The sequence below is a fragment of the Hemitrygon akajei genome, chromosome 8, assembly GCF_048418815.1.
Source record: "Hemitrygon akajei chromosome 8, sHemAka1.3, whole genome shotgun sequence".
Classification (NCBI taxonomy): domain Eukaryota; kingdom Metazoa; phylum Chordata; class Chondrichthyes; order Myliobatiformes; family Dasyatidae; genus Hemitrygon; species Hemitrygon akajei.
Window position 1 is genome coordinate 49075248 of NC_133131.1, and position 26496 is coordinate 49101743.

At 37.9% G+C, this 26496-nt stretch overlaps 1 protein-coding gene across 2 annotated transcripts in view; it reads right to left on the bottom strand.

The window, feature by feature from the left end:
- Positions 1–3384: 3384 nt before the first annotated feature.
- rffl (ring finger and FYVE-like domain containing E3 ubiquitin protein ligase) overlaps positions 3385–26496 on the bottom strand; it is a 48386-nt gene continuing 25274 nt past the window's right edge. For both annotated transcript variants that reach the window (XM_073053815.1, XM_073053814.1), the window contains 6 exons: positions 24505–24692; positions 11988–12398; positions 11730–11792; positions 10168–10378; positions 10055–10078; positions 3385–8390 (listed from right to left, as the gene is read on the bottom strand). In XM_073053815.1, coding sequence (XP_072909916.1) covers positions 8209–8390; positions 10055–10078; positions 10168–10378; positions 11730–11792; positions 11988–12398; positions 24505–24681 — 1068 coding nt within the window. In that variant the 5' untranslated portion in view covers positions 24682–24692 and the 3' untranslated portion in view covers positions 3385–8208. The remainder of the gene's footprint in view (positions 8391–10054; positions 10079–10167; positions 10379–11729; positions 11793–11987; positions 12399–24504; positions 24693–26496) is intronic.

Below are 26496 nucleotides of genomic sequence, written 5' to 3' on the forward strand. Positions count from 1 at the left end.
CAAAGCATTCGGGCTCTCACGACCAGACTATATAACAGTTTCTTCCCCCAAGCTATCAGACTCCTCAATACCCGAAGCCTGGACTGACACCTTGCCCTACTGTCCTGTTTATTATTTATTGTAATGCTTGCACTGTTTTTGTGTACTTTATGCAGTCGTGTAGGTCTGTAGTCTAGTATAGCTTTCTCTGTGTTTTTTTTTATTACGTAGTTCAATCTAGTTTTTTGTACTGTGTCATGTAAACCATGGTCCTGAAAAATGTTGTCTCATTTTTACTATGCACTGTACCAGCAGTTATGGTCAAAATGACAATAAAAGTTGACGACTTGACAAAGCTATTTTTAAAGCACATTTTCAATATTAGGGCTGTTTTATAGAAAAATCTCACAATATCCTCCAGAGTATTTCTGAATGCAAAAGCTGTCAATCAGGTTGCTGTGGGTTCAGGCCAGATCATGACTGCCTTAGTGGGAATTGTTAAACTGGGAATTATTAACCAATATCTTTGGATTGCACATCCAGAAATATAGTTAAATTGTAGTTATATTTTCTACAAGTAAAAAAAAAAGCTGTCTTTTTAAACTAGCCCCTTTTGCTAAAAATGCATCTTAATTTAGCTCCGAGCTAAATTGTATCTACAAGAAAGATGCCGAGGACAGCAGGTACCTCACAGTTCCAATAGACACCTGGTATTTCTTCCTGTGACTAGGTGCTCTCATGCTCTGATGGTGTACAGATTGGTTGACTATTTAGCTATGACCAATTGACCCTAGATTGGGGTGGGGGTAGTTAAGGAGCATATGAGAGAGAAGTGTGTTGTTGGGTGTGACATTATGGGGATTTTCTGAGTCAGCACAGATTCGATAGGCTGATGGCCTGGAACTATTTATTAACACGTTTTTCCTTTCTGCAACAATAGTTAATATTTTGTAATCCTTTTCCTATCCATATTCCTTCTAGGTGATACACTGTATTACAGGTTTACATCTGACCTAGACACCAATGACTGGGGTTATAAATTCACCGTGACAGGAGGCCACCGTGGGCGGTTCCTGACTGGTGAGTCACAAAGGTGGGATGGATGGGAGGTGGGTGGAAATGGTGGAGTAAGTTAACTCCTCATTTGTTTTTCTTTACTTTCCTTCAGTAATTTAGTGTCTCCTGTCACACATCTCTTTTTTTTAATCTGCTGGCGTTCGCACTCCTCTGCATTTTCCTGTCTCATTCACTTTGTTAAGTGACATTTTCCTTGTGGCAGTTAAAAGTAGTTGTATGCCTTCCAAAGATCAACAGACTACACAATAGAACTACACATTTCAGCGCCTGCTCTAGAACTACACAATAGAACCACATGTTTCAACACCTGCTCTAGAATTACACAATAAACCACACTTTTCAGTACCTGCTCTAGAAATACACAACAACAGAACTATATGTTTAAGAACCTGCACTGGAACTGTATTTGGTGATACCTTGACAGTCTATTTTTCCCAAGTTAAAAGCAAGTTAATCATTTGCTTCTCTTTACCAGCTGTAATGCGCTACTTACTCCCGGTGGTTCTAACAAGACGAGAGTGTGGCCTGGATAGTGTGTAATCTTTGATGATAAATGCTGTTTTCTTATGCAGTGCTCCATATAAATATATTCAGTGTTCGGAAGGGCTTAGCCTGTGATGGACTGGGCTGTATCCACCACTTTCTGTAGCCTTTTCCATTCTTGGCTATTGGTGTTTCCATACCAGGCAACCTTCATAATATGTTAAAATTGTTGCAAACAGCAACATTGTATTTCAAACTTGGTGAGTATTTCGAGGTGGGAGGTTGACCAGTAACATAGTACAAGGTAACAGAGTTAACTTGCTTGGGCTAATGTGATGGAGGATCTGGAACTTGTGTACTTTCAGGGAAGGTGACTGCATTACTATCTGCAAGAGTAAAATGTAAATGTGGTATCTTCAAAATGGGTCTCTCTGAGATTAAATAACATGTTGCAATCCATTCATTGATGTTTTGTGATGTGTGCATATTTGAAGCCATTTCTTTAAAAAGTAGCTTTTAATAAAGTAATCCAGTTAACCTAAATCTAGTCATTTTACCTACATAGTTATAGCATGGCCAAAGATAATTACATTTCACCTGGATAGTGCTGAGAATTTTAATAAATTAATATTTAAAAAATCTGATGCTGGAAATAAAAACAGAAAATGCTGGTATCACTCAGCATTAGTGGAGAGAGAAACAGTTAATGCTTCAGATTAGAGTCCTTTCCCAAGAACTTCTAGTTGTTGTAGATGAGTATTTCTCATGACTGACCATTCTGGTCAACTAGAATGTTAATGCCATCAGTCAAGTTTGGGGAAGATATGGGTTGTGGCATGATTGTATTTAGCACTGGATTTAGTGTTGAAACCTACTTGATGTGACAGCAGAGATACTTGTGTTTTATCATTCTGGACTGCAGGAATTCTTCTCAGGTATGTGAGGAGCACAATGGGCTTTCTGTGCAGTAACTTTCTATAATTCTTTAAATATGCTCTCAAATTCTCTGCCCCAGTGGTATTAAATATTAGGAGTGATTCCTTCTTTGGCTGACCACCTCATTCATGGCATATGGATGAAGCAGCAAGTCCTGTATATGCTGCCCATCCCCATATGCTGAATAGGTGGTGAGTCATCTCCCTGAAGTGTTGCATTCCAGGTGGTGAGAGTATTCCCACGGTGTGTTAGGTTTACAAAGACAGGGGTATGGTACTGGGCAGATAAGGAACTTGAGTCAGTGCCTGTGTGAATGTAAACCAGCAAGGAATGAATGAGTGGAAAAACAGACATTTATATTGTTTGATTAAGCATTCTTTGTTTACACAGTTCAATACAGATTATATGCAAGAAGTTGGTGAACAGCATATGTCATTACACCACATCATAAGTGTGCCCCTCCTTAAAGTAAAAGCGAAGTAGACATGCATTTCTTGGTTCTGCTATTTTTCTTTTGATTATTTGCTGGTGTTACAAAACATAACACTTGGCACAATGGAATTATCTTCATTTTTCTGACTCAAAGTACTCTCCAAAACACAAAAGTAGTTTTGGGAGGTGCAGGTATAAACAGCTTAAAAAATGCAACACTGTTTGGAAGAACAAGGGCTACATTTAAGTTATTTTGCTAACCATCACAAATGTAATTGATTTAAAAGAAATGCCTATACCAACTTGCAAGTACTCAACCCATGTGAAAAGTTCATTTTTAAACTCTCATCTTACTCATTTGGGAAATCTTTTCTGGGTTATAACATTCCTATTACAATGCAAAACTGGAGATAAAACATAGACTCTCACATTTATTACATGGTACGAGTATTACTTACAGAAAACTCATTACATCAAAATTCCAAATTTATATCTCTTTATTGTTCAAAAATGTTGAATCTTGTACAACAGGCTTTAAAATTAAGGAATTTCAACAATCAAAATGACAATATTTTCTGGTGCAGATAAAGTGGTGGATAACAAAAACCCATTCAATCATAAGAATTTAATCAGCAGAACTTGCTTTCATTTCTCTCCTGAATCAGTGAAACAAATGTTTTTCTTTCAGAATAATGAAGTTTGATGATTTATCTTTTAATAAAGATAGAGATTATTTTAATTCTACTTGACTCAACTTAATGAAATAAACAATGTATCCAATGCCATTACATTCACACTTGTTTAAAAATTATGTTCATAAAAACAAAAATATTTGCTTTAAACATTTAAGTTATACATTCACTGAGATATGGATTTCCCCTGTAAATATTACCTTGATCACTGGGTTATTAAATAAAGCTACATTTTCTAACTGATTTTTTTTTAAATCACATCACCAATTAAGCTTTTGCAATAAAACAACTGAGTTATTACAAATGAAGTAGGGGAAAATTAACAAAAGCCCAGTTAAAATATTGCATTTTAATGTAGCGAGAAAAATGTTAAGAGTTTTTTCTCACCTTCTATTTAATGACTTATGTTTTATGCTGTTACATGGTTATTTTTAAAAGCACAATGTTATCCTTTGAAAGACAAATTACAACAGATCCTGAAATTTTTTAAAAGAAAGTGATCAATGTAACAAGTCTATGAAGTTTCCATGATCGGTTTAATTAAGAGCAATTACAATCCAATCTATTAATTCTGGAAGAAACTGAATTGAAAGAAAATACCAGCATGAAATACAAACAGGAAAGAAGATGGACAGTATTCTTTCAATTTCTGTTCTGTCTGATTTTACACGAGTAAAAATGCAAGCAGCAATGCAATAAATAATGCCACACAAAACAAAACCATTACAGGTAATGTCAATTTTTGTGTCAGCAAGAAGCAAATATTTCCATAGACTGCCAAATCAGAATGGCAACATCTTTGTATTGAATGTTGTGACTTCAGGAAACAGCACAGCTTTGTGGACTGCGAAGCCTGCTCCACAGTGTTGTAGAGTGACACTTAGCATGACATGAAGTCCATGTTTTGGCAAAAGCCATCAAATTGGTGAAATCACTGACATGGTCAGATCAAAAAAAGAAATTAGCTCATATTATGTTCTTCTATAAAATGGATAGGGACTGCAGAATTATTCATTGCAATATTCTTTCCCTTTTAAAGGGATATATTCGGACCTACAGAATCAAGGTGCTATTTTCCATTCCATATAAAAATAGCACAATTCTTCAGCTTCCATTCCTTAGTGTGCAAATGAAATCAATGTCCAAGGCACTTCAGGTAATATTAAAAATTCAGTGGATTTTGGGAGAAATTAAAATCAACATCCCTCCCACCCCAAAACATTCCATCTACTTCTCCCACAAAGATATGCTTTTAAAAGTAAAGAACTATCAGAATCTTTTGTCATTTCAGAGACAAAAATTGCCACACAAGCTGGAGCTGGAAGACTACATGCTTGACAGAACCATAATAATTTTTCCAGATGTGCCAATTTGCAAAAATGAAAAGGAAAAGCAAATCTAAAAGACCTTGCACTTCTTAGAAGAACGAGGATAAAAATGTTCTGAAAACCCATGCATCTGCAAATGGATCGAGTTACCTCCTAAAATATTCTGTTGCCTTTCCGTTATAATTTAAAAATTCCCATTTGTGGAGAAGCCAAAACTGAAGATAATCATCAGTAGTTTGTCAATAATAGGTGATTATTTTGACAGCACTGTTTAACAATAATACTTTGCAATCTTGTTTTTGTAAAGCTAAAAAAAGCAGAGATAATCCAAATGTAAAAAATATAATTTGACATCAAGTATAAAATTATGTAAATCTGCAATTACAGTGATTTACCCTAGTTGTAAAAGGTACAGCGATTGACAAAAGTCAATTACCACCAAGAATTAAGACTTAATTCTATCAAAATAGTTTTCACATAAATTACTTCTGCACAAATAAACTAGATATTTAAATAATCTGGGACCAATCTCATTCAAAGGTTAATGAATATCCTGTTAACATACCAAATTATCTAGATACAGTTGCATAAGAGGAGAAGCCTTGAGGAAAATTCCAGCTCCATTCCTATTATGAAGCCTTTATGAATAGTCACTTCAAATATTATACAGCACCCATCAGAACCTCAGTACATCTCTCAGCAGCATCAAGTCAATTTCAACACCATAAGAATGGGCTGGTTTCTTTGTGCTTAAAATATCTGGAGAACCATCTTCACAGTAGCAAGATACTGGATCTACCAAAAATTCATGCAATCAAATCGAATTCACTTAATAGTTAAGGCAGGAAGAGAAAGTGAGGGGTTGATATAGTGAGGAGTTAGGGATGAAAGGAAAATGTAAAGTAGGAAACTTTAAGATAAAAAAATGCCTTGCAGAACTACAGAGAAGTTCAAAAAGCATTTATGGAAAAGATGATTACATGTTGCACTTCTTCCCATGAAATTAAACCATTTTACCAAAATGTAATAAAATCAGGCCTTGTGGCACAAAATTAATTCCCTCCATTTTAGAGTAACGGAGATATTTCATTACCCGAGTGGAAAGCCTCTAGTTAGTAGAGTACTTACTGGAAACTAATACAGTATACATTTATCTTCATAAAAAATGGCTGGTATAGAGTGTCAAATTTTGAAACATTCAAAAGTGGCCTAGGCATGATATGATCCTCCAAAGATTTTGATCAATGTAAACCCCAATAACTATCATGCCTCCTCACTTATTGTTTTCAAGATACAAGTAGCACAATCTCAAATAAATGGATAGCCAGGCATCTATGATTAAAACAAAGGCTAAATTACTGAACAGATTTAAATCAATGGGATGAATTTGAAGGAATTAAACAAAGAAAATTTTGTCCTGAGAAAGGCGGAAACAGTAAACATATCCATGCAGATGGACAGAAACTACAACACATCAGAACACCCCCATGTACAGTACAAATAACAGTTGAAGAGGTTTAAGGATTGATTACATTATTTATCTATAATATTTACATGTTGCAAACCTAACCAGCAAAAAAACCAGATAAAACTACTTTAAGGCACTACCGTTGCCAAAATTTTAGGAAAAAATAAACACAAACGTTTTATCTGATGATGCAAATTTGTTTTGGGGTGTAGGCAAAAAGGAATTGAAATTTAAAGATTAAAAAAAGGGAAAAGATATTGGCTTACTTTAAATTCAGAAGATGATAGGGTATGATTGCAAACTGAAGGAAACCAGCATCTGAACCAAGCTGGCATGCATTTGAGATACCATTGCTGGTACTAGTTAATCTTTACTGATTTTACAATTTCCAGTATTTGAACTTCAGCCTTATTGACACGCTTGTAAACTTCTAGCTGCAATATTGCACTGGAGATAAATGCAAATTTAAAGATCAAACTAAATTTAAAGGACAAATTTTGTTAATTTTTTAAATTGTGTGTTTCTACTGATCTTTAAGCATACTTGGTCTACATTGTGCATAAAAATTGGAAGATTCCGATTGCACAGGACTGTATAAAATGATATGTAACCGTGCAACTGTACATGAAGTTTAACTTTAAGGTTTGAGGTATAATAAAAAAGATGGTGCATCTTATCAATCCATTAATAACATACAAGTGTGTGTAATTGCTGAGTATGGGTTTTGCCATGCGTATAGTTTTGTGCAAATTGTAACACAGACAAGTATGTTATCTTGTTACACAAGTGGCCTTAGGTTTACTCTTTAAGATCGTAGCATTATAGAGCTTAGTTTCAGCTAGAACAAATCTAACCATCTATTTGCATTATAAAAATAAACATGATAATGTGAAGTATTAATGATCTTTCTTGTTCATTTTAAATGCATTTACATCTTTGCTTTGTAATTTTCTCAATCATCGGTTTCCATTACATGGAGCCACCCTGCCTCCTCACACTAACCGTTAGTGAAATCAAATCCACTATTTCTAAATTGTCTTCAGTTGTTATGTTAGACATTGAATGCTCAATCCACAGGTTCAAAGTACCAATTTCCTCAGAAAGGACCTGCCCACATTTAATAATCGCTTCTTCTTACCCTGCCTCCAGCAGCATGTACTCATGTTCCGTCAGAATCAAATGGGATGCAAAACAATGAATGACCACAATAACTGTCCCTCTAGTTTTAGGGATTCATGATATCTGAAGAGAGCTCAGATACATAACTTCATTGAGTGGCACAAGACTTAATGTGATTACTTGGGATTTTAAGCTTTTCTTTTTAAGTACATTTCCTTAATTTATACCCTATTTTTAATAATGTGAGTTGTAGCAACTTAGTAGGGTGTTGTTAAACAAAGCCAAGGTATAAAGGCATTTCTATGTACGATCATAAGATATAGGAGCAGAATTAGGCCATTTGGCCCATCGAGTCTGCTCCGCCATTTCATCATGGCTGATCCATTTTTCCTCTCAGCCCCAATCTCCTGCCTTCTCCTCGTATCCCTTCATGCTTTGATCAATCAAAAATCTATCAACCTCTGCCTTAAATATACATAAAGACTTGGCCGCCACAGCTTCCTCTGGCAATTAATTCCACAGATTCACTTTCTGTGCAATTAAAAGGTGTTTTCAATGAATGAAGTAGCAAAGTATTAACAGTCTTACTATAGGAGAGGTAGACTGATAGGTTTAAGTCAGCAGGATGGGATCTGGGTTGTGAAAATGCACTTCTCCAATCAATTTGATATGGTTTAATAGTAGCTGTGGTTACTCAAGATCTGAAGACATGCACAGCCCGTATGACAAACTGTCGACAAATTGGGCATTCATTCATGCGCTTTCCACACTTAGTACACGTCACCATATGGCCACACTCAAGCAGCACACAGTCAATTGGAGAGTCCATGCATATTTTACAGAGGTTTTCTTCAAGAGCTGATGTCCCTGTGCCACCTAGAGAAAACAGCAATCAATGAAAACTACCTTAACTGTGCATCATTGTATAATCATGTATCAGAGAAAAAACCGGCAGTCAATATCTAAACAGCACAAGCTTCTATGGATGTTAACAAAAATGGCTTTCATTCATTGGAATTTAGAAGAAAGAGTTATTGAACTATATCTAATCCTAAGGGGTCACAAAGGTAACACACACAAAATGCTGGAGGAACTCAACCAGCCAGGGTGCGTCCATGGAAAAGAATATAGTGCCTCCAACATTTTGTGTGTGCGTTGCTTGGGTTTCCAGCATCTGCAGATTTTCTCTTGTTTGTGAATATACATTGAGGTGTTTCCATTAGTGGAAGAATCTGGAATGGTAGAAGTGGGAGGGAGCATAGTTACAGGAGCACTTGTTTAAAACTGAGACAATGAATTGCTAAGAATATCTCCTGGCAGAATTGGAATGTTCTATCTGTGTGAGTTATGGAGCCTGGATTAACAGAGGTATTTAAGGAAGAGATAGATCAGTTTTTGAAAGGTCAGAAAACTGAGGGCTATGTGGAACTGGCATAGACAATGAATTGAAGCTCAAGGAAGATTAGCCACAACTATATTGAATGGCAGGACAGGCTTGAGAGCCAAATGGCCTACTACTGCTCCAAATGTTCTGGTGCTCCTGTGCTCAAAAGCAAGCAGTTAAGGTCCAGAATAGAACTTTCAATTATAGTGGCTTAATTCAGAATGAAACTGTTATTTTAGTATGCAATTCCCATTCCTTTAATATTAACACAGAGCAAGTGTAAATAATCATACCCCACAGATGTAACTCAAGCCAAAGGTATTGTCAAATTTGGATCTTGCGTGTAAAGAAATTTCCATTTTGAGTTTTAAATTGGCTAAACTAATGAGATAAGAATTTAATTCCTTAATATTATGCACCAATCCCCAGGTGAAATTAGTTTGAATCCCAAGTGTGAAAACAGAGGGAAGAAGGGCAAGTCAAGTTATGTTTACTTACACAAAAGGTAATACAAGATGGTGGGATAGGAGAGGTGCTACATCTGCTACAATTTGTGTCCTGATCACAGCCAGCTAAATCTACAAGTATTTGCAAACTGAACTTTGCTTCAGAGCTGTTATCTGAGGTGTAGAAGTTCGGTAACTCAGCACCTCCTGGCACTAAATATGTACCTTCACTCAAATGCCAAAAATAAACAGTTAGAAATGGAGAATTTATATTGGGAGTTTTTTTCCAAAGTTGGCCAAGGGCATACATTAAACAAGTCAGGGGACCTGTTGACTTGTATCAAATCCAGAAATGTTTTTCAACAAATATTGAATAAAAATGTGGGAAATAATCAACTCTTCAGCACTAATATCTCTTACTGGCTAAATATTGTGCTCCAAGTAAAATTTCAACATAAAATAACGCTTCAGAATCTGTTGTAGTTTAAGTTCTGCTTTACATCTTCCGTAATTCTGATAGATTTACTATTTAAGTACTTCAGCAAAATTAAAGAGGATGAAGGGCCACGTGGTTAAAGTTAATTTATAATCAATGAACTGGTTGAATTAAATTATATTTTTCTGTGTTCTAAATATGAAACAATACCATGCAACATGGAACATAATAAAAATGTTTCTATTTCTTAAAGTGAAAATATGAAGAATCTTACCATCTTGAGATTTGAATTCCAAAGCTACAAAAAGAAATTTAAAAAGTATTTAACAAACAATGACATTAAGTACCAAGATGAATTATATAATTCTCTAAATTAATTTCTCCTACCCTGATTCTGAAGGTCTTTTTGGTCATTGAACAATCTTGTTACTCTCTCCATTAACTCCCATTTTTCACAACATCCTTTATAATTTACAAAGTTTCGTGCCAGTATTTCTTTTAACTGGCGCACTGAGAGAGCTTCAACATCTTCGGCACAAGTCAAGTCTGATAAAGAGGCTCTGTGTCGGCCTGGTACAATTACTTCCTCTGAATCGGACTAGAATAAAGCCAAACAAAAACTGAGCAATTAAAGATAGACAGACCTGCAATAACAGTACCTCATCTATACAATGATTCAGTACAATTTTACAGCAAATTCTCCAAACTCAATTAAACAGATATGGGGTAATGAAATTAGCAAAAAAATGAACTTTTGCCCAAGCTGCTTAAGCCTTTCCTTCATCAATGAGGGGAATGTAGATGTTGCAACCATATGAGTGTTAAACTCTCCACTTCAGTCTGATACATTCATTTATTCAACAAAGTGCTCAGGAAGAGCAACACTTGTTTATCCATAATATACTTTTTACAATTTGGTACAGAAGTTTGTAAATAACTAATCTACTGGGCCTTTAGGTGAGCAGAATCAACAGTGATTTAGGATGGCAGTCCTTTGGTCACAGGCTGGACATAATTGAGGTCAACTCAGACAACATCCTTCCAAGTAGGGAAAGCTTCTATTGTTACTGCAGGCTGATTTTTCCTGTTCTTGAAAATTGTCACCACTAGAGCATCTCAGATTTCTTTGCCATATCCTTTCTAGATGTGGCAGAGGTTATGGATTGCTAATTGAAGTTCCTTACCATCAAGTTTTGGAACTTTAGCAAGGGCTGCTTTTCCTCTCCTTCTATCACAACTACGGAAAAGGATAAACTGAATTTAAATATTCTGATATGTGACAATACTGATTGAATCATTAACATTAATCTTAAACTTATGGTCACTAACAAGCAGTTTCAGAAAAACCTCCAAGATCTTTTAACTCCTCCATACTTAGTCATGTCTACTGTAAGTGGCACTGCCCCAGAATGCCATGGTTATATCTTTTTCACAGATAATTTCACTCATGGCACAGCTACATTCTTTAATACTCAAAAATAACATTTAAAAAATCAGTCCAACTAATTTGTTAAACTTCAGAGTGCCAAAATGGCAATTGGAAATTTGCTTTTATGCTCAGTGATAGAGTCTGACACAAAAATTAAAGTAAAATGACTGGTTTGTTAGGAAAGAAAACATTACATAAAAGGTAAAAGGGAACTTAAGGAACAAGCTACAGAGCTTTTATTTATACATTTTATTTGTCTAGTGTAATTATAAAAGCATTTAACATGGAAGCCAAAATCTTTTTAAATATTTAGCTCAAGAGAATGGTTACTGTTGAAGGGATGAAATTATTTATTAGCTTGAGCAAAATTAATTAGACCACAATAAAAACAGACTAATTCTCTGTGAAAATATGGTCAATGTACATTTAATATATCACTGATCCCCATACAAAATAACTAATGTGACTGCTAATCCATTTTATCAGTGCTGGTAGAACTTGCGGTAAATATTTAACTTACCTCATTCTCTTCAGCTTGTGCCAAAGTCTCATTCTGATTGTCTGCAGTCACTTCTGCATTCGCCTATATATGCACAAACCAAATTAATACTTCATATACATTATTTATATCTCAGCAAAACAAGCATTAAAGCTCAAGATGGAAATACCAGATCACAAGATTTCACTTTTTCAATTTTTCTGCAACTAGTACAAAAATTTTTATCCTTGTTCTGCTTCAGTCAATTGACTCATAAGATGTTATCAAAAGAAAACGTACCAGGTTTGCTTCCTGAGAATGTCTTGGGTTATTTGGGTTGGCTGCTCCATATGGTGGGGGAGCATCATGTGAGGTAGAAGCCACTGTTGCTGTGTGCGTGTTTGAAATGAAGGTCTGCTGCTCAGGTATATCCATTCTATAAAGAGGAATATGTATCTGACCAGTTGGTACAGACTGAGGATTCTGTCCCATGACCAAGTCTACGAGATCTGATTTTTCTCGGCACATCTCCATTGAAATTTCATGTAGCTGTAAGTAGTCACGTAATTCTTTTACTTTCAATTTCATCAGTTCTCCCCGGTGGAAGTCGGTAGTACGAAATCGCTGGCAAATATGGCATATTTTTGGGCTATTTTCAGAGTGGATTGAACAGGACGTACAAAAATTCTTCTTACAATCCACACATACATGCTGGAAAACAGGAAGTACAGTATTATTGGCAGCGTGCAACATTTAACACAGTAACTTAATTAACGAGCAGATTCTAGATTATTGCAGTTTCTTCTGAGATAAAAAGTTCTAAAATGCATCAGATCAATGTTGCCTCAAATTTTCCCATAATCACATACTACATAGCTGACCTCCTACATGACTGCTCATAATAAAATAGATGAAACCTTGTTTTAGATCAGACTTAGGAGCAAAAATTGGCAATTTAGCCTATTGAGTCTGCTGTATCATTCCATCATGGCTGATTTATTATCCTTTTCAACCCCATTCTCAGCCTTTTCCTTGTAACATTTGATGCCCTGATAAATCAAGAACCCATCAACCTCCACCTTAAATATACCCAATGACTTGGCCTCCATAGCCGTCTGTGGCAATCAATTCCACAGATTCACCACCCTCTGGCTAAAGAAATTTTTCCTCACCTCTGTTCTAAATGAATGTGCCTCATTTCTGAGGCTATGCCCTCTGGTCTTGAACTTCCCCACTATAGGAAGCATCCTCTCCACGTTGACGCCATCCAGATCTTTCAATATTCGATAGGAGAAGAATAAGATCTCCTCCCCCTCATTTTTCTAAACTCCAGTGAGTACAGGACCAGAGCCATCAAATGTTCTTCATATGTTAACTCTTTCATTCTCGGGATCATTCTTGTGAGCCTCCTCTGTACTCTCTCCAATGCCAGCACATCCTTCTTTAAGTAGCTCAAAACTGCTGACAATACTCCGTGCGGCCTAACCAGTGCTTTAAAAAACCTCAGCATTACATCCCTGCTTTTGTACTTTAGTTATTTTGTAAGCCTGTGGGGGAAAGACTCCCATGTTTATAGTAGAATCATCATCTATCACTTCCCAATGTAAATGGCAGGTTCAGAGACAAAAAAAGTTCTAAATTCAACTATTATGACTTCCCCGGGATAAATACATTTGAATTCAATAGTGATTTAAGTTATTAAATAACTATCCAGTTTTCTAAACTGCTGTCAACTCTGGGAATATTAACCTTTTGTTAAAAAAATTCCCACACTTGGCTTCAAGCAGCTATCAACAGGAGGCACTCCAAGAGATCTGAGGCATGGTTGACCACCAAATATCGATAACTGTTTATTATAGACTTCACATTTGGGGAACGGTGCCCCAAACCTCACTAACAAATCTATAACTTTCCAATAACATTTTTCTAGAATATTAACATTCACCATCCTTTTCACATTATACAAAACACCTGCACGTACAATTTTATTGTCCTCAAACTCTTTCTCATTTACTTACAAGAGGGTGCAGCTACCAAAGGTCAACATTTAATGGCCATTCTTAGTTGCTATTTAAATGCATTATTGAGAACTGTGATATTCAGTTTACAGAGCTGTACAGCACAGAAAAGGGCCCAATGGCCACCACATCCATGATGATATTTTTGAACATCTACACTAATCACATTTGCTTGCATTAGGACCCTTGTGTTTTGCTAATTTAGGTGAGGTCCCAAAGGACTGAAGAATAGCCAAGGTTGTTCCTTTGTGTAAATTACAGGCTGGTGAGCCTCACATCCGTGGTACAGAAACTATTGGACAATATTCTTAGGGATGGAATCAACCCTCATCTGGAAAAGCATGGATCTATTAGGGCTAGTCAGCATGGGTGTGAATAGGGGAAGGCACATCTTACAAATTTTAAGTGTTTTTTTTTGAGGTTGTGAGGCAATTTAGCCAGCTCACTTTGAATCCTATGTGTCTTAACCTTCTAGATCAGCCTACCAGTTTGATCAGGACATTGTCAATGCATTAAAGTCTACTGTCTTGCCTTAATCCATCTCCATTATCACCACCTCAAACAACTCAGTTAATCAGTGTGACAGGATTTCCCCTGCACAAAACCATGCAGACTGATATTAATTAGCTCCCATTTTTCCAAATATACAAAATATTCTCCTTTCAACTTTTCTACAGTAATTTCCTTACCACTGACACAAGACTCACCGGCGTGTAATTGTCTAGCTTTTCCCTGCTGCCATCCTTAATAAAAAAAGATTAGCTATCCTCCAGACTTCTGAGGCCAATGAAGATATTTAAATCTCTGTCAGGGCCCCAACAATGTCTTCCCGTGCTTCCAATATCATTAGGTAGATATCATCCATACTTAGGGATTTATCAAACCTTATGCCAAACAAGACATAACACTTCCTCCTTCTTAATGCCCCATTTTCATGCTATCAACAAATCCCTCCCAGATCTTATTATCCTCCATGTCTTCCTCCTTGGATGAGAAATATTATTTAGGACCTGACCCAGATTCCCTGACTCCACACAGATCATCCTTTTGGACCAAAAGGGGTTCCACTTACAGAAAGACGTGGGATCTTACAGGATATCGGCTTTTAAATTTTTTTTCTAATGATGCTGAAAATAATGGCCCTGAAGATCATACATGATATGGATGATTATGGTCCCTACATTTACAAGATACCAATGAGGGCAATTTTAAAATAAAAGACTTTATGTGTAATTTTAAACACATGACCCAACAAGTATTCTGCTGCCTTTAATATTACAACTCTGAATCAGGTAGAAACCTATTTAATTAGCACACAGTAAAGCTTTCCTGAGTGAGTAGCAACAGCAAACAATTTACAGCTTTGGTTTCTCTTTCCTTGTCGAGGTACTAAGGATATCTAGTTCCTATTTGGACAGAAATCCAACATTATTTAACAAGTGCTATTGATAAAGTAAAGATGAGAAGTGAAAAAAGTATGAGAGAAGAATGAAAAAGCAACAATGGCAGAGGGAAAATGAAAATGGCAGAGTTAAGTCCTGCTTTCACAAGATTTCAATGCACTTGAAAGCAAATAAAGAATCTTGAAGCATGGTCACTGTAATAATGAAGCAAATGTGGCAGTAACTTACACAAACAATAGACAATAGGTGCAGAAGTAGACCATACGGCCCTTCGAGCCTGCACCGCCATTTTGAGATCATGGCTGATCATCTACTATCAATACCCGGTTCCTGCCTTGTCCCCATATCCCTTGATTCTCCTATCCATAAGATACCTATCTAGCTCCTTCTTGAAAGCATCCAAAGAATTGGCCTCCACTGCGTTCCGAGGCAGTGCATTCCAGACCCCCACAACTCTCTGGGAGAAGAAGATTTTCCTTAACTCTGTCCTAAATGACCTACCCCTTATTCTCAAACCATGCCCTCTGGTACTGGACTCTCCCAGCATCTGGAACATATTTCCTGCCTCTATCTTGTCCAATCCCTTAATAATCTTATATGTTTCAATCAGATCCCCTCTCAATCGCCTTAATTCCAGCGTGTACAAGCCCAGTCTCTCTAACCTCTCTGCGTAAGACAATCCAGACATCCCAGGAATTAACCTCGTGAATCTACGCTGCACTTCCTCTACAGCCAGGATGTCCTTCCTTAACCCTGGAGACCAAAACTGTACACAATACTCCAGGTGTGGTCTCACCAGGGCTCTGTACAAATGCAAGAGGATTTCCTTGCTCTTGTACTCAATTCCCTTTGTAATAAAGGCCAGCATTCCATTAGCGTTCTTCACTACCTGCTGCACTTGCTCATTCACCTTCAGTGACTGATGAACAAGGACTCCTAGATCTCTTTGTATTTCTCCCTTACCTAACTTTACACCGTTCAGATAATAATCTGCCTTCCTGTTCTTACTCCCAAAGTGGATAACCTCACACTTATTCACATTAAACATCATCTGCCAAGTATCTGCCCACTCACCCAGCCTATCCAAGTCACCCTGAATTCTCCTAACATCCTCATCACATATCACACTGCCACCCAGCTTAGTATCATCAGCAAATTTGCTGATGTTATTCTCAATGCCTTCATCTAAATCGTTGATGTAAATCGTAAACAGCTGTGGTCCCAATACCGAGCCCTGTGGCACCCCACTAGTCACCACCTGCCATTCCGGGAAACACCCCCATTCACCGCTACCCTTTGCTTTCTATCTGCCAACCAGTTTTCTATCCATATCAATGTCTTCCCCCCAATGCCATGAGCTTTGATTTTACCCACCAATCTCCTATGTGGGACCTTATCAAATGCCTTCTGAAAATCGGGGTACACGACATCCACTGGATCTCCCCCGTCTAACTTCCTGGTTACATCCTCGAAAAACTCCAACAGATTAGTCAAGCATGATTTACCCTTGGTAAATCCATGCTGGCTTGGTCCAATCCTATCACTGCTATCTAGATATGCCACTATTTCATCTTTAATAATGGACTCTAGCATCTTCCCCACCACCGATGTCAGGCTGACAGGTCGATAGTTCTCTGTTTTCTCCCTCCCTCCTTTCTTAAAAAGTGGGATAACATTAGCCATTCTCCAATCCTCAGGAACTGATCCTGAATCTAAGGAACATTGGAAAATGATTACCAATGCATCCGCAATTTCCAGGGCCACCTCCTTTAGTACCCTAGGATGCAGACCATCTGGACCTGGGGATTTGTCAGCCTTCAGTCCCATCAGTCTACTCATCACCGTTTCCTTCCTAATGTCAATCTGTTTCATTTCCTCTGTTACCCTATGTCCTTGGCCCATCCATACATCTGGGAGATTGCTTGCGTCTTCCTTAGTGAAGACAGATCTAAAGTACTTATTAAATTCTTCTGCCATTTCTCTGTTTCCCATAACAATTTCACCCAATTCATTCTTCAAGGGCCCAACATTGTTCTTAACTATCTTCTTTCTCTTCACATACCTAAAAAAGCTTTTGCTATCCTCCTTTATATTCCTGGCTAGCTTGCGTTCGTACCTCATTTTTTCTCCCCGTATTGCCTTTTTAGTTAAATTCTGTTGTTCCTTAAAAATTTCCCAATCATCTGTCCTCCCACTCACCTTAGCTCTGTCATACTTCCTTTTTTTTTTAATGCTATGCAATCTCTGACTTCCTTTGTCAACTACTGTGACTTCTTTCCCCCCTTTGAATCCAAACATTCCCATAGCAGTCAAGTGACAATATATTTAGAGACGTTGATTGAGAAATTAATATAGGCTCTACTTTGAATAGCATAAGGGAATTTTTACAATGACCTCAGTGCACAGGGGTCCATAATTTAATGTTGTATCTGAAACGCGGCACCTTCAAAGACGCAAGTGTTCTGGTAACACACTAGTAAGCCTGGATTTGAATCACAAGATATTGGTGGGCATGTGCAGGTGCAGGAATCCTTCTTTTGAGGTGAATATCTTTTGTTCTTTGGTAATGTCATATTCTCACATTGTTAAACACTGCATATAGTACATAGGAAATGAAAGAAAACTGATACCTTTTTATAAATAAAACTTTCAAACAGAATGACTCAACTGATTTAAAAGAATTTTTTAAAACTAAACTTCAGACTGGAATAACAGGTTTGATTATGATAACGTATACATATTTATCTGAAACAAAATAAGATTCATAGGTGTGTCTTACAATATTTCACTACTAATAAACATCTTCTTGAAGGTCAACGTCATCTTTAATCAAATATTATTGAGGCTTCAATCAGCCCATAAATGAGAGAACACTAACTAGTTTTCACTCAAGATTAGAAAAGCAAAACGTCTCAAGTTTTTTGACAAGTTGCTTTACTGTAACCTTGACAAGTTTTTGACAAGTAGTTTAAACATTTCAGGAGTAAAATTATAAATAAGCAGATGAATAAACTATTTTTGCTGGAAAAGATTGACACCTTGAATTTTTTATTAAAGAAACAGCAGTCAGTATTTCCCTCAAAAGATTCAAGCTCCAGTGTAAATTATTAAAATAGTTAATGATACTTCAGTAAGCTTTCCAAAGTAATATAAAAGCTAGGTTCATTCTCATGAGCTAAGTAAAAGTAATATACAACAGATTCAAAAGTATCATAGTCCTACACACAGTCTCGGGAATTAAGTTAAAGCAACAGTGGAGACATAAAGATGTCTTAAGATCCTGATGAAGTGAGGAAACTTAAATAGTTAACAATTTCTTACCAAGCACACTTACTTTTAATCCCCAGCAGTCAACTATTGATGCTGAAATCTGCACAGTAAGTACAACTTTTGCAACATACTTCAGCAAGAGTTTCAACCCATAGTTAGACATATAAAACAGGCCCTTCAGTGCATGCCAATCTTTCTGCCCATCAACACTAATTCCATCTAGATATAGTTAGATACTTCATTAATCCCAAAGGAAGTTACAGCACCACAGTAGCATTACAAGAGCAAAGATATACAATTAGAAGAGACGCAAGAATAAAAAATTAAGTTACCTCAAGTCTAACAAGAGGGCGCCATAGGTTGACTCAGCATAGTGCCTAATGGCCTAGGATAAGAATAACCTCATATAGCGCCCTTTGGAACATCGCAATTGTCTGAGTCTATTACTAAAAATGCTCCTCTGTTCAGCCAAGGTGGCATGCATGTGGTGAAAAACACTGCCCAACATTGCCAGGATTTTCTGTAGGGTCCTTTGTTCTACCACAGCCTCCAATGTGTCCAGTTTGACTCCTATACAGTAACAGAGCCAGTCTTTTTAATCAGCTTACTGAGCCTGATGGCATCACCCATATTGATACCATTGTTCTAGTACACCACCACATAGAAGATCGTACTGGCAACAAGAGACTGGTAGAACTTGTAAAGGAAAGGCCTGCATACTCTAAATGACTTCAGTCTCCTCAGGAAGTAGAGGCAACTCTGGCCCTTCTCATACACAGCCTCTGCATTGGTGCTCCACTCAAGTCTGTCATCCAGGTGCACCCCCAGGTAGTTGTAGGTCATCACAACATCCACACCATCAATAGTAACAAGGAGCATTGCAGGCTTAGTCTTCCTAAAGTCCATCACCATCTCCTTTATCTTGCTGATGTTGAGCTGCAGATGATTCAGCTTGTACCATTTGACATAGTCCTCCACCAGGGCCCCATATTCATCCTCCCGTCCTTCCTTTATAAACCCAACTATTGCTGAGTCATCAGAGAATTTCTGCAGATGACATGACTCAGTGTTGTATCTAAAATCTGAGTTATACAGGGTAAAGAGGAAGGGAGCCAATACAGTCAGTCCCCTGTGGGGCCCCAGAGCTGCTTATAGCCATGTCTGATACAGTTCTGAAGATGCACAAACTGTGGTCTGCCAGTAGGTAGTCCATTATCCAGGATACAATGGAAGTGCCGACCTGCATTGAATGCCGCTTTTCCCCCAGCAATTGGGGCTGTATTGTATTGAAGGCACTTGAGAAATCAAAAAACACATGATCCTCACAGTGCTGCCCTGCTTATCCAAATGGGAGCAGGCATCGTCAACCTCAACGTCCTCCTGGTAGGCAAATTGCAGGGTGCAATGGCTGATCTGACCAGGAGTCAGATGTGAACAGAGGACAACCTAGGGTCTCTAGGGTCCTCATAACATGTGAGGTCAGGGTCACAGGATGGTAGTCATTCAAGACTTCTGGTTGGCTCTTCTTCGTTACTGGAACCACACATGTTGTTTTACACAGAGTCAGGATCCTTTCCAGGGTGAGACTCAGATTGAAGATGTGCTGGACAATTCCACACAGCTGCTCAGCACACTCCTTCTGGATCTTGTGGTTCATACCATCTGGTCCCAATGCTTTGCCATGTCGGAGTTTACTCTTCTCATCTGCTCAGTAGTGAAGTGAGTTGGTGGAAGATCAGGGCTGGGGAGGTGAAGATCTCATTAGATTCATATCCATCTACATCTTGCCTATTTAAGTGCCTGTCGATGGCTCTTAGAGCAACCTGTGGTTGAGCCAACTAGAGAAAAGAAATACTGAATTGGATGTTGTTAAATGAACCAGATTTGACTAGGGAGCTTCAGGTAAAGTAACCTTTAGGAGGCAGTGTGATCATAACATGATAGAATTCACCCTGTAGTTTGAGAGGGAGAAACTAAAATCATACGTATTAGTATTACAGTGGAATAAAGTGAACTACGGAGGCATGAGAGAGGAGTTGCCGAAGTTGATTGAAAGTGGACACTAGCAGGGATGATGGCAGAACAGCAATGGCTGGAGTTTCTGGGAATAATTCTACTATGGCAAACAGAAGGCAACCAATGTCTATTGGCTGGCTGTCAACTAATCCCAGGCTGACATTCTCTGATTGATTGTTGCTCCTGACAACTTCTCAAATATTCTTTGTGACCTTCAAATAGTCATGATCTGTTGCACTGTTGACTTTTGGTGGTGTGGTTTGCTGAGTAATGGTTATTCCGTGTTCCAGCTTTGTTCTAGCTCCTGGCTCAGAGTCTCATCAGTGAGCGAACACAATAAATTTGGAAGGTGCAGGGTCATTTCATCTTGAAGTAGTAGTAGTATTCCAAAGGGAGGGGGTAGTATTCTAAAGACACATATGGCTGACAAGGGAAATCAAAGATAGCATAAAAGCAAAAGATACATACAAAAGTTAGTGGGAAGCTAGAGGACTGGGCAAGTTATAAAAACCAAAACAAGGTAACTAAAAAGCAATAAGGAGAGAAAAGATAAGAAAATTAAACTAGCCAATAATATAAAAGAGAATGCCAAAGTTTTTTCCCCCCAGATATCTAAAGAGTGAAAAAGAGGCAAGAATAGACATCAGATGGTTTGAAAATGACACTGGACAGGTAATATGGAACAAATAAATGGTGCACTAACAATAAGTATTTTGCATCAGTCTTCACTGCAGAAGGCAGTGTGTCAGAAATTCGAGTGTGTCAGAGCGGAAATGTGAGTATAGTTGCTTCTATAGTCAATAAGGAGAAGGTGCTTAAGAAGCTGAAACGACTGAAGGTAGGTAGGTTACCTAGACTAGATGGACTACATCGCAGGGATCTGAAAGGGGTAGCTGAAGAGATTGTGGAAGCACCAGTAGTAACCTTTCAAAAACACTAGATTCTGGAATGACTCCGGAGGATTGGAAAACTGCAAGTGTCACTCCACTCTTAGAAAGGAGGGAGAAAAAAGAAAGGGAATTCAGGCCAGTGGTTGGGAAGATGTTAGAGTCTATTAGGATAAGGTTTTGGGGTACTTATAGGCACACACTAAAATAGACCAAAGTCAGCATGGTTTCCCTAAGGAGAAATAGTGCTTCACAAATCTGAAATTCTTTGAGGAAATAACAGATAGAATAGACAACAAAGAGTTAGTGAAGGTTGTTGACTTAGATTTTCAGAAGGCATTTGACAAAGTACCACATGTGAGGCTGTGAAACAAGATAAGAGCCCATGGTATAAACAGGAAAAATATTAAGATGGGCAAAAGATTGGTAGAAGGCAATAGTGGGAATAAAGGTTACCTCCTTTGGATGGCTATCAGAGATTAATGGTGTTCTACGGGAACTGGTGTTGGGTCTGCTACTTTTCACATTATATGTTAATAATCCGAATGACAGAATTGCGGCTAGGTTTGCGTACAATACAAAGTTAGGTGGAAGGGCAGGTTGGTTTGAGCAAACGGAATGTGCAGAACAACTTGGACATTAGGAGTATGGGCAAAGAAGTGGCAGATGTATGGACTTTGGTAGAAGGAATAAAAGCACAGATTTATTTCAAAATGAGAAAATTAAGAAATTGGAGGTGCAAAGGGATTTGGGAGTCCTTGTGCAGGATTCCCTAAAAGTTAACTTGCAGCTCAAGTTGGTAAGGAAGTCAGATGCAATTTTAGCTCTCCTTTTAGAGGATGAGAATATAAAAGCAAGGATATAATGCTGAGGCTCTAAAGCATTGGTTGGACCACATTTGGAAGACTGACCAGTTTTGGGCCCCATATCTAGGAAAAGATGTGCTGGAGTTGGAGAGTGTCCAGAAGAGGTTTATGAAAATGATCTCAGGAATGAATGGGTTAACAAATAAGAGCTTGATGGCTCTGAGCCTGTACTCGCTGAAACTTAGATGAATGAGGGAGATCTTTTAAACGTACTGAATATTGAAAGGCCAGACAAAGTGGATTTGAATCCAGGACCAGAGGGCACAGCCTCAGATTAGAAAAATATCCCTTTAGAAAAGAGATGAGAAAGAATTTCTTCGGCCAGAGGGTGGTGATTCTGTGAAATTCATTGCTACAGACGGCTATGGATGCCAAGTAACTGGGTATATTTAAAGTGGATGTTAATAAGTTCAGAGCAGCATTCTTGATGGGCTGAATGGCCTAATTCTGCTCCAATGTTTTAAGTACCTCTTAAATAGAAGTAATCATATCCTATTCTGCCATTTCCTTTGGCAATGCTTCCCAGATATCACTGTACAAAAACTGTCCCTTAAGATCCCAGGTAAAATCTCCCACTACTCACATTAAATCTATGCCCTCTTGTTTTTGATACCCCTTCTATGGGAAAGAGATTCTAACTACCTATCCTTTTTATACCATTTACAGTTTTATTCACTTCTATCAGGTTACCACTCATCCTTTTCACTCCAGGGGAATAACATCTATGGATGCTGCCTGATCTACAGATTTCCTTCACCATTTTGTGCAAGTCTACCAAGCCTGCAAGACTTAGACAAAAGTAAATACAGTTTTACATATGTCACTGCCTCACTACATCCTAGATATTTTCTGGCTTTACAAGATCACCCACTCAGAAGTACAGAAGTCCATCAATAGGCAGTCATTACTGAACCATGAACATTTGCACTGGACAATAGCTTTATTCCTAAGCTTATACTGCATAGTGAACCTGCCACTAGGACATGACTTCTTGGCTATCCATCCCTTTGATAGCTCTTTGCAAGATTTTAAGACTGGATGCATCAGCACAGAGAATGGGATTGTGGGGTAGAAATTGTTTATTTCATAAGAGAGACGAAGTAAAAGGGAATGTTTATATTATTGAGATGAGGGCTCAGAAAATAGAAACTAGAGAAGATGGCAGAGAGTGCCATGTCAGATAGTACCACTGTGCGAGACTAGGCAATGTTTAACATGGAGTTGATTGAAAAGAAACAACCTGTTGTCCTTTAGAATTAAAGGTTGCTTTAACAACCATCAATACATATTCAAAATTAAAAAATGTGTGCCCATCACTGGATATCTGCATTTAGTTTTAATTAAGACACATTGATAAATTTAATAACTATATATCTGGTTCAAACTGAGCATGCTTAGAGAAAACTATGTTAGCAGAGAGGGAAAAACTGGAGAAAAAAAACAAAACATTAAAATGGCCACTATGAACAGATGGTGCTTATTGACACACCTGTGCACCATTATATGAAACAATGAAATAAAATTAAGATATTTCTTAACTTGTCTCTTCATTGCATAACATTTCTAGCAGTTTTGGTTTGAACAAGCAAGATGCCTATCATGCAAGCTGTTCTGTTCTAGATGGCATCAATTCAAAATTTCAGCAAATGAATAACAGTATAGTTTTTAGAGAATTTGGTTATATATACCTTATATAAGAACATAAGAAATAGAGTAAGGAGTAGACCATCTAGCCCACTGAGCCTGCTCCACCATTCAGGATCATGGCTGATCAAATCATGAACTCCATTCTACCTACCTGCTTTTTTCCCTCATAACCCTTAATTCTGTTGCTATGTAAAAAAACAAACTGTGCGTTAAATATATTTAATGGGGATAGCCTCTACTGCATCCTTTTCTTCTATTAGTTAACCTCCTCTTTCCATGCTAATACATTATTCCCAACACCATAATTCATTTAAGTGGCACCTTACTGATTACTTTTGCAAATCCAAGTGTACAACATCCACTTGTTCCCTCTATCCACAGTGCTCATTACATTCTCAAAGAACTTCAGTACGTTTGTCCAGCTGGACCTGCACTTCATGATTACATACTGTATCTGTCCAATGGAACCAATTTTATCCATGTGTCTTGTTATTTCTTCTTCAATGATAGCTTCAAATATTTTTGCAACTAGACATGATGCTAACTGACATATATACCTGCCTTTTGCCTTTGTCTTTTTTACATTCCAACTTGCTTCCATTCTCAAAAAATAAATGCAAAGGATAAATAGCACAAAAAATAAAATTATTTCTAACCAGCAACTTCTGCTTTAGTTCAATTGTAATTTCTATCTTACAATGTGTACGTACCTTCCGTGAGGCATTTTCAAATTGAGAGCCACAAGCTCGACATGTGTTTTCCAATCCAGGTGAAGACGACTGAGAGTTATAGCCTGCATTAGTGTATGCCTGCCTTCTAGAATTGTACTCAGGTTCATCCATTGTTTGATTATCCAAACAAAACCAGTTGCAGCAGGAAGCCCACATTGCAATGCCGTCTGTATTAATGACAGAAGAGTGATTATTTATTTACCCAGCATATTCAACCAAACATTAAAAAAAAATCAAACTCCTAATGGAGACTTGGTACGTCACCAAAGGCTCTAGCAAATTTCTAAATATACCGTGTGAACTTTCTAACTGATTGCATCACTGTCTGGTATGGGGTGACCACTGCACAGGATCAGAAAAAGCTGCAGAGGGTTGTAAACTCAGCCAGCTCCATCATGGGCACAAACCTCCTCAGCACCGAGGACACCTTCAAAAGGTGCTGCCTCAAAAAGGCAGCATTTATCATAAGGATTCCCACCACAAAGGACATGCCCTTTTCTCATTGCTACCATCAAGGTGGTGGTACAGGAGCCTGAAGACACACATACAGCATTTTAGAAACATCTTCTCCTTCGCCAGATTTCTGAATGTACAATGAACCTATGAACACTGTTTTCCCCTTTTTTGCACTACATATTGAATTAAAATGTTTTATACATTTCTTACTGTAATTTATAATGTTTTTATATATTGCACTGCAATGTGCCACAAACAAATGTCAAACATACGTCAGTGAAAATAAAGCCGATCCTGATACTGAAAATATTCATGTTAAAATGAGTGTCTTTGTTAAGGTGAGGATTTATTGTCCACCCAAAGGTGTCCTCAAGGTGGAGCTAAGCTGCCTTTTAAATCACTTCAATCCCTATGGTGAAGATACTCTACTTGGTGCTGTTATGTAGGGAGGAGTTCCAATATTTTGATTTAGTTGGTACAATTTGATGCAGGTATTCCATGCACCTGCCACCTTGTACTTCTAGATTATGAAAGTGTAGGATTTAGTGTGCTGCTAAAGAAACCATGGTATTGAGGTAAAGGACATCTTATTGTATATTTGATATTCCACCTGTAGAGCAAAAAGTGTATTTTTAGAGGGAGATAAAGAATGTCTATCATGCAGGCAGTCTTGTTCTCAATGGTAACAATCCAAGACTTGTTGGAGCTGTGCTCAAAATGGAGGGCTTTTTCTTATAAGTTGGAAAATACTAGCCAGGAGGTTAGCAACTAGCTACAAAATTAATTGTATAACCTAGCTTTCCAAGACTATTTTGGGGAGTAACTGTAAAGGATTAGGCGATTTTCAGTATGGCTATTATTAAGGGAAGGTTATTTGATTCTCACTTCTTGGAAAGGGTTCTTGCTACAATACAGCATGAATGCTGCTTTTAATTTTCTAGGCCAATCTGACCTTGCAGCTGGCCACAGACTCCTTTATTAAACAAGGAGTTCTGGATCTACTTCAATACTGCAATGACAACATTTCCACTCTGATCTTATGAGAGAGGGAAGAACGTTATTTGCAGATGCTTAATATAGAGGGTCCCTAGTGAATTCCTGCAGCTTTATGCTGGGGCTGGGATGACTGACCTCCAGCAACCACATTGTGTGCTGGGCAATACGTAGACAATTTCCTTTGACTTGGGCTTCTTGACATCAAAGCACCCTTTAAACAACACTGTGGATACCTGAAATTCCAGTATTTGGCTTATGATAGGCTGTTCAGGTGAAAGTTAAATTAAAGACTTTTCTATGGTGGATGTACAATATCCCATGCACAAATTCAGAGGAGGACAGATTCCCAGCGACTGTAGGTGGACAGATTAGACAATAGACAGTAGGTGCAGGGGTAGGCCATTCGGCCCTTCTAGCCAGCACCACCATTCACTGTGATCATGGCTGATCATACACAATCAGTACCCCGTTCCTGCCCTCTCCCCATATCCCTTGACCCTACTATCTATAAGAGCTCTA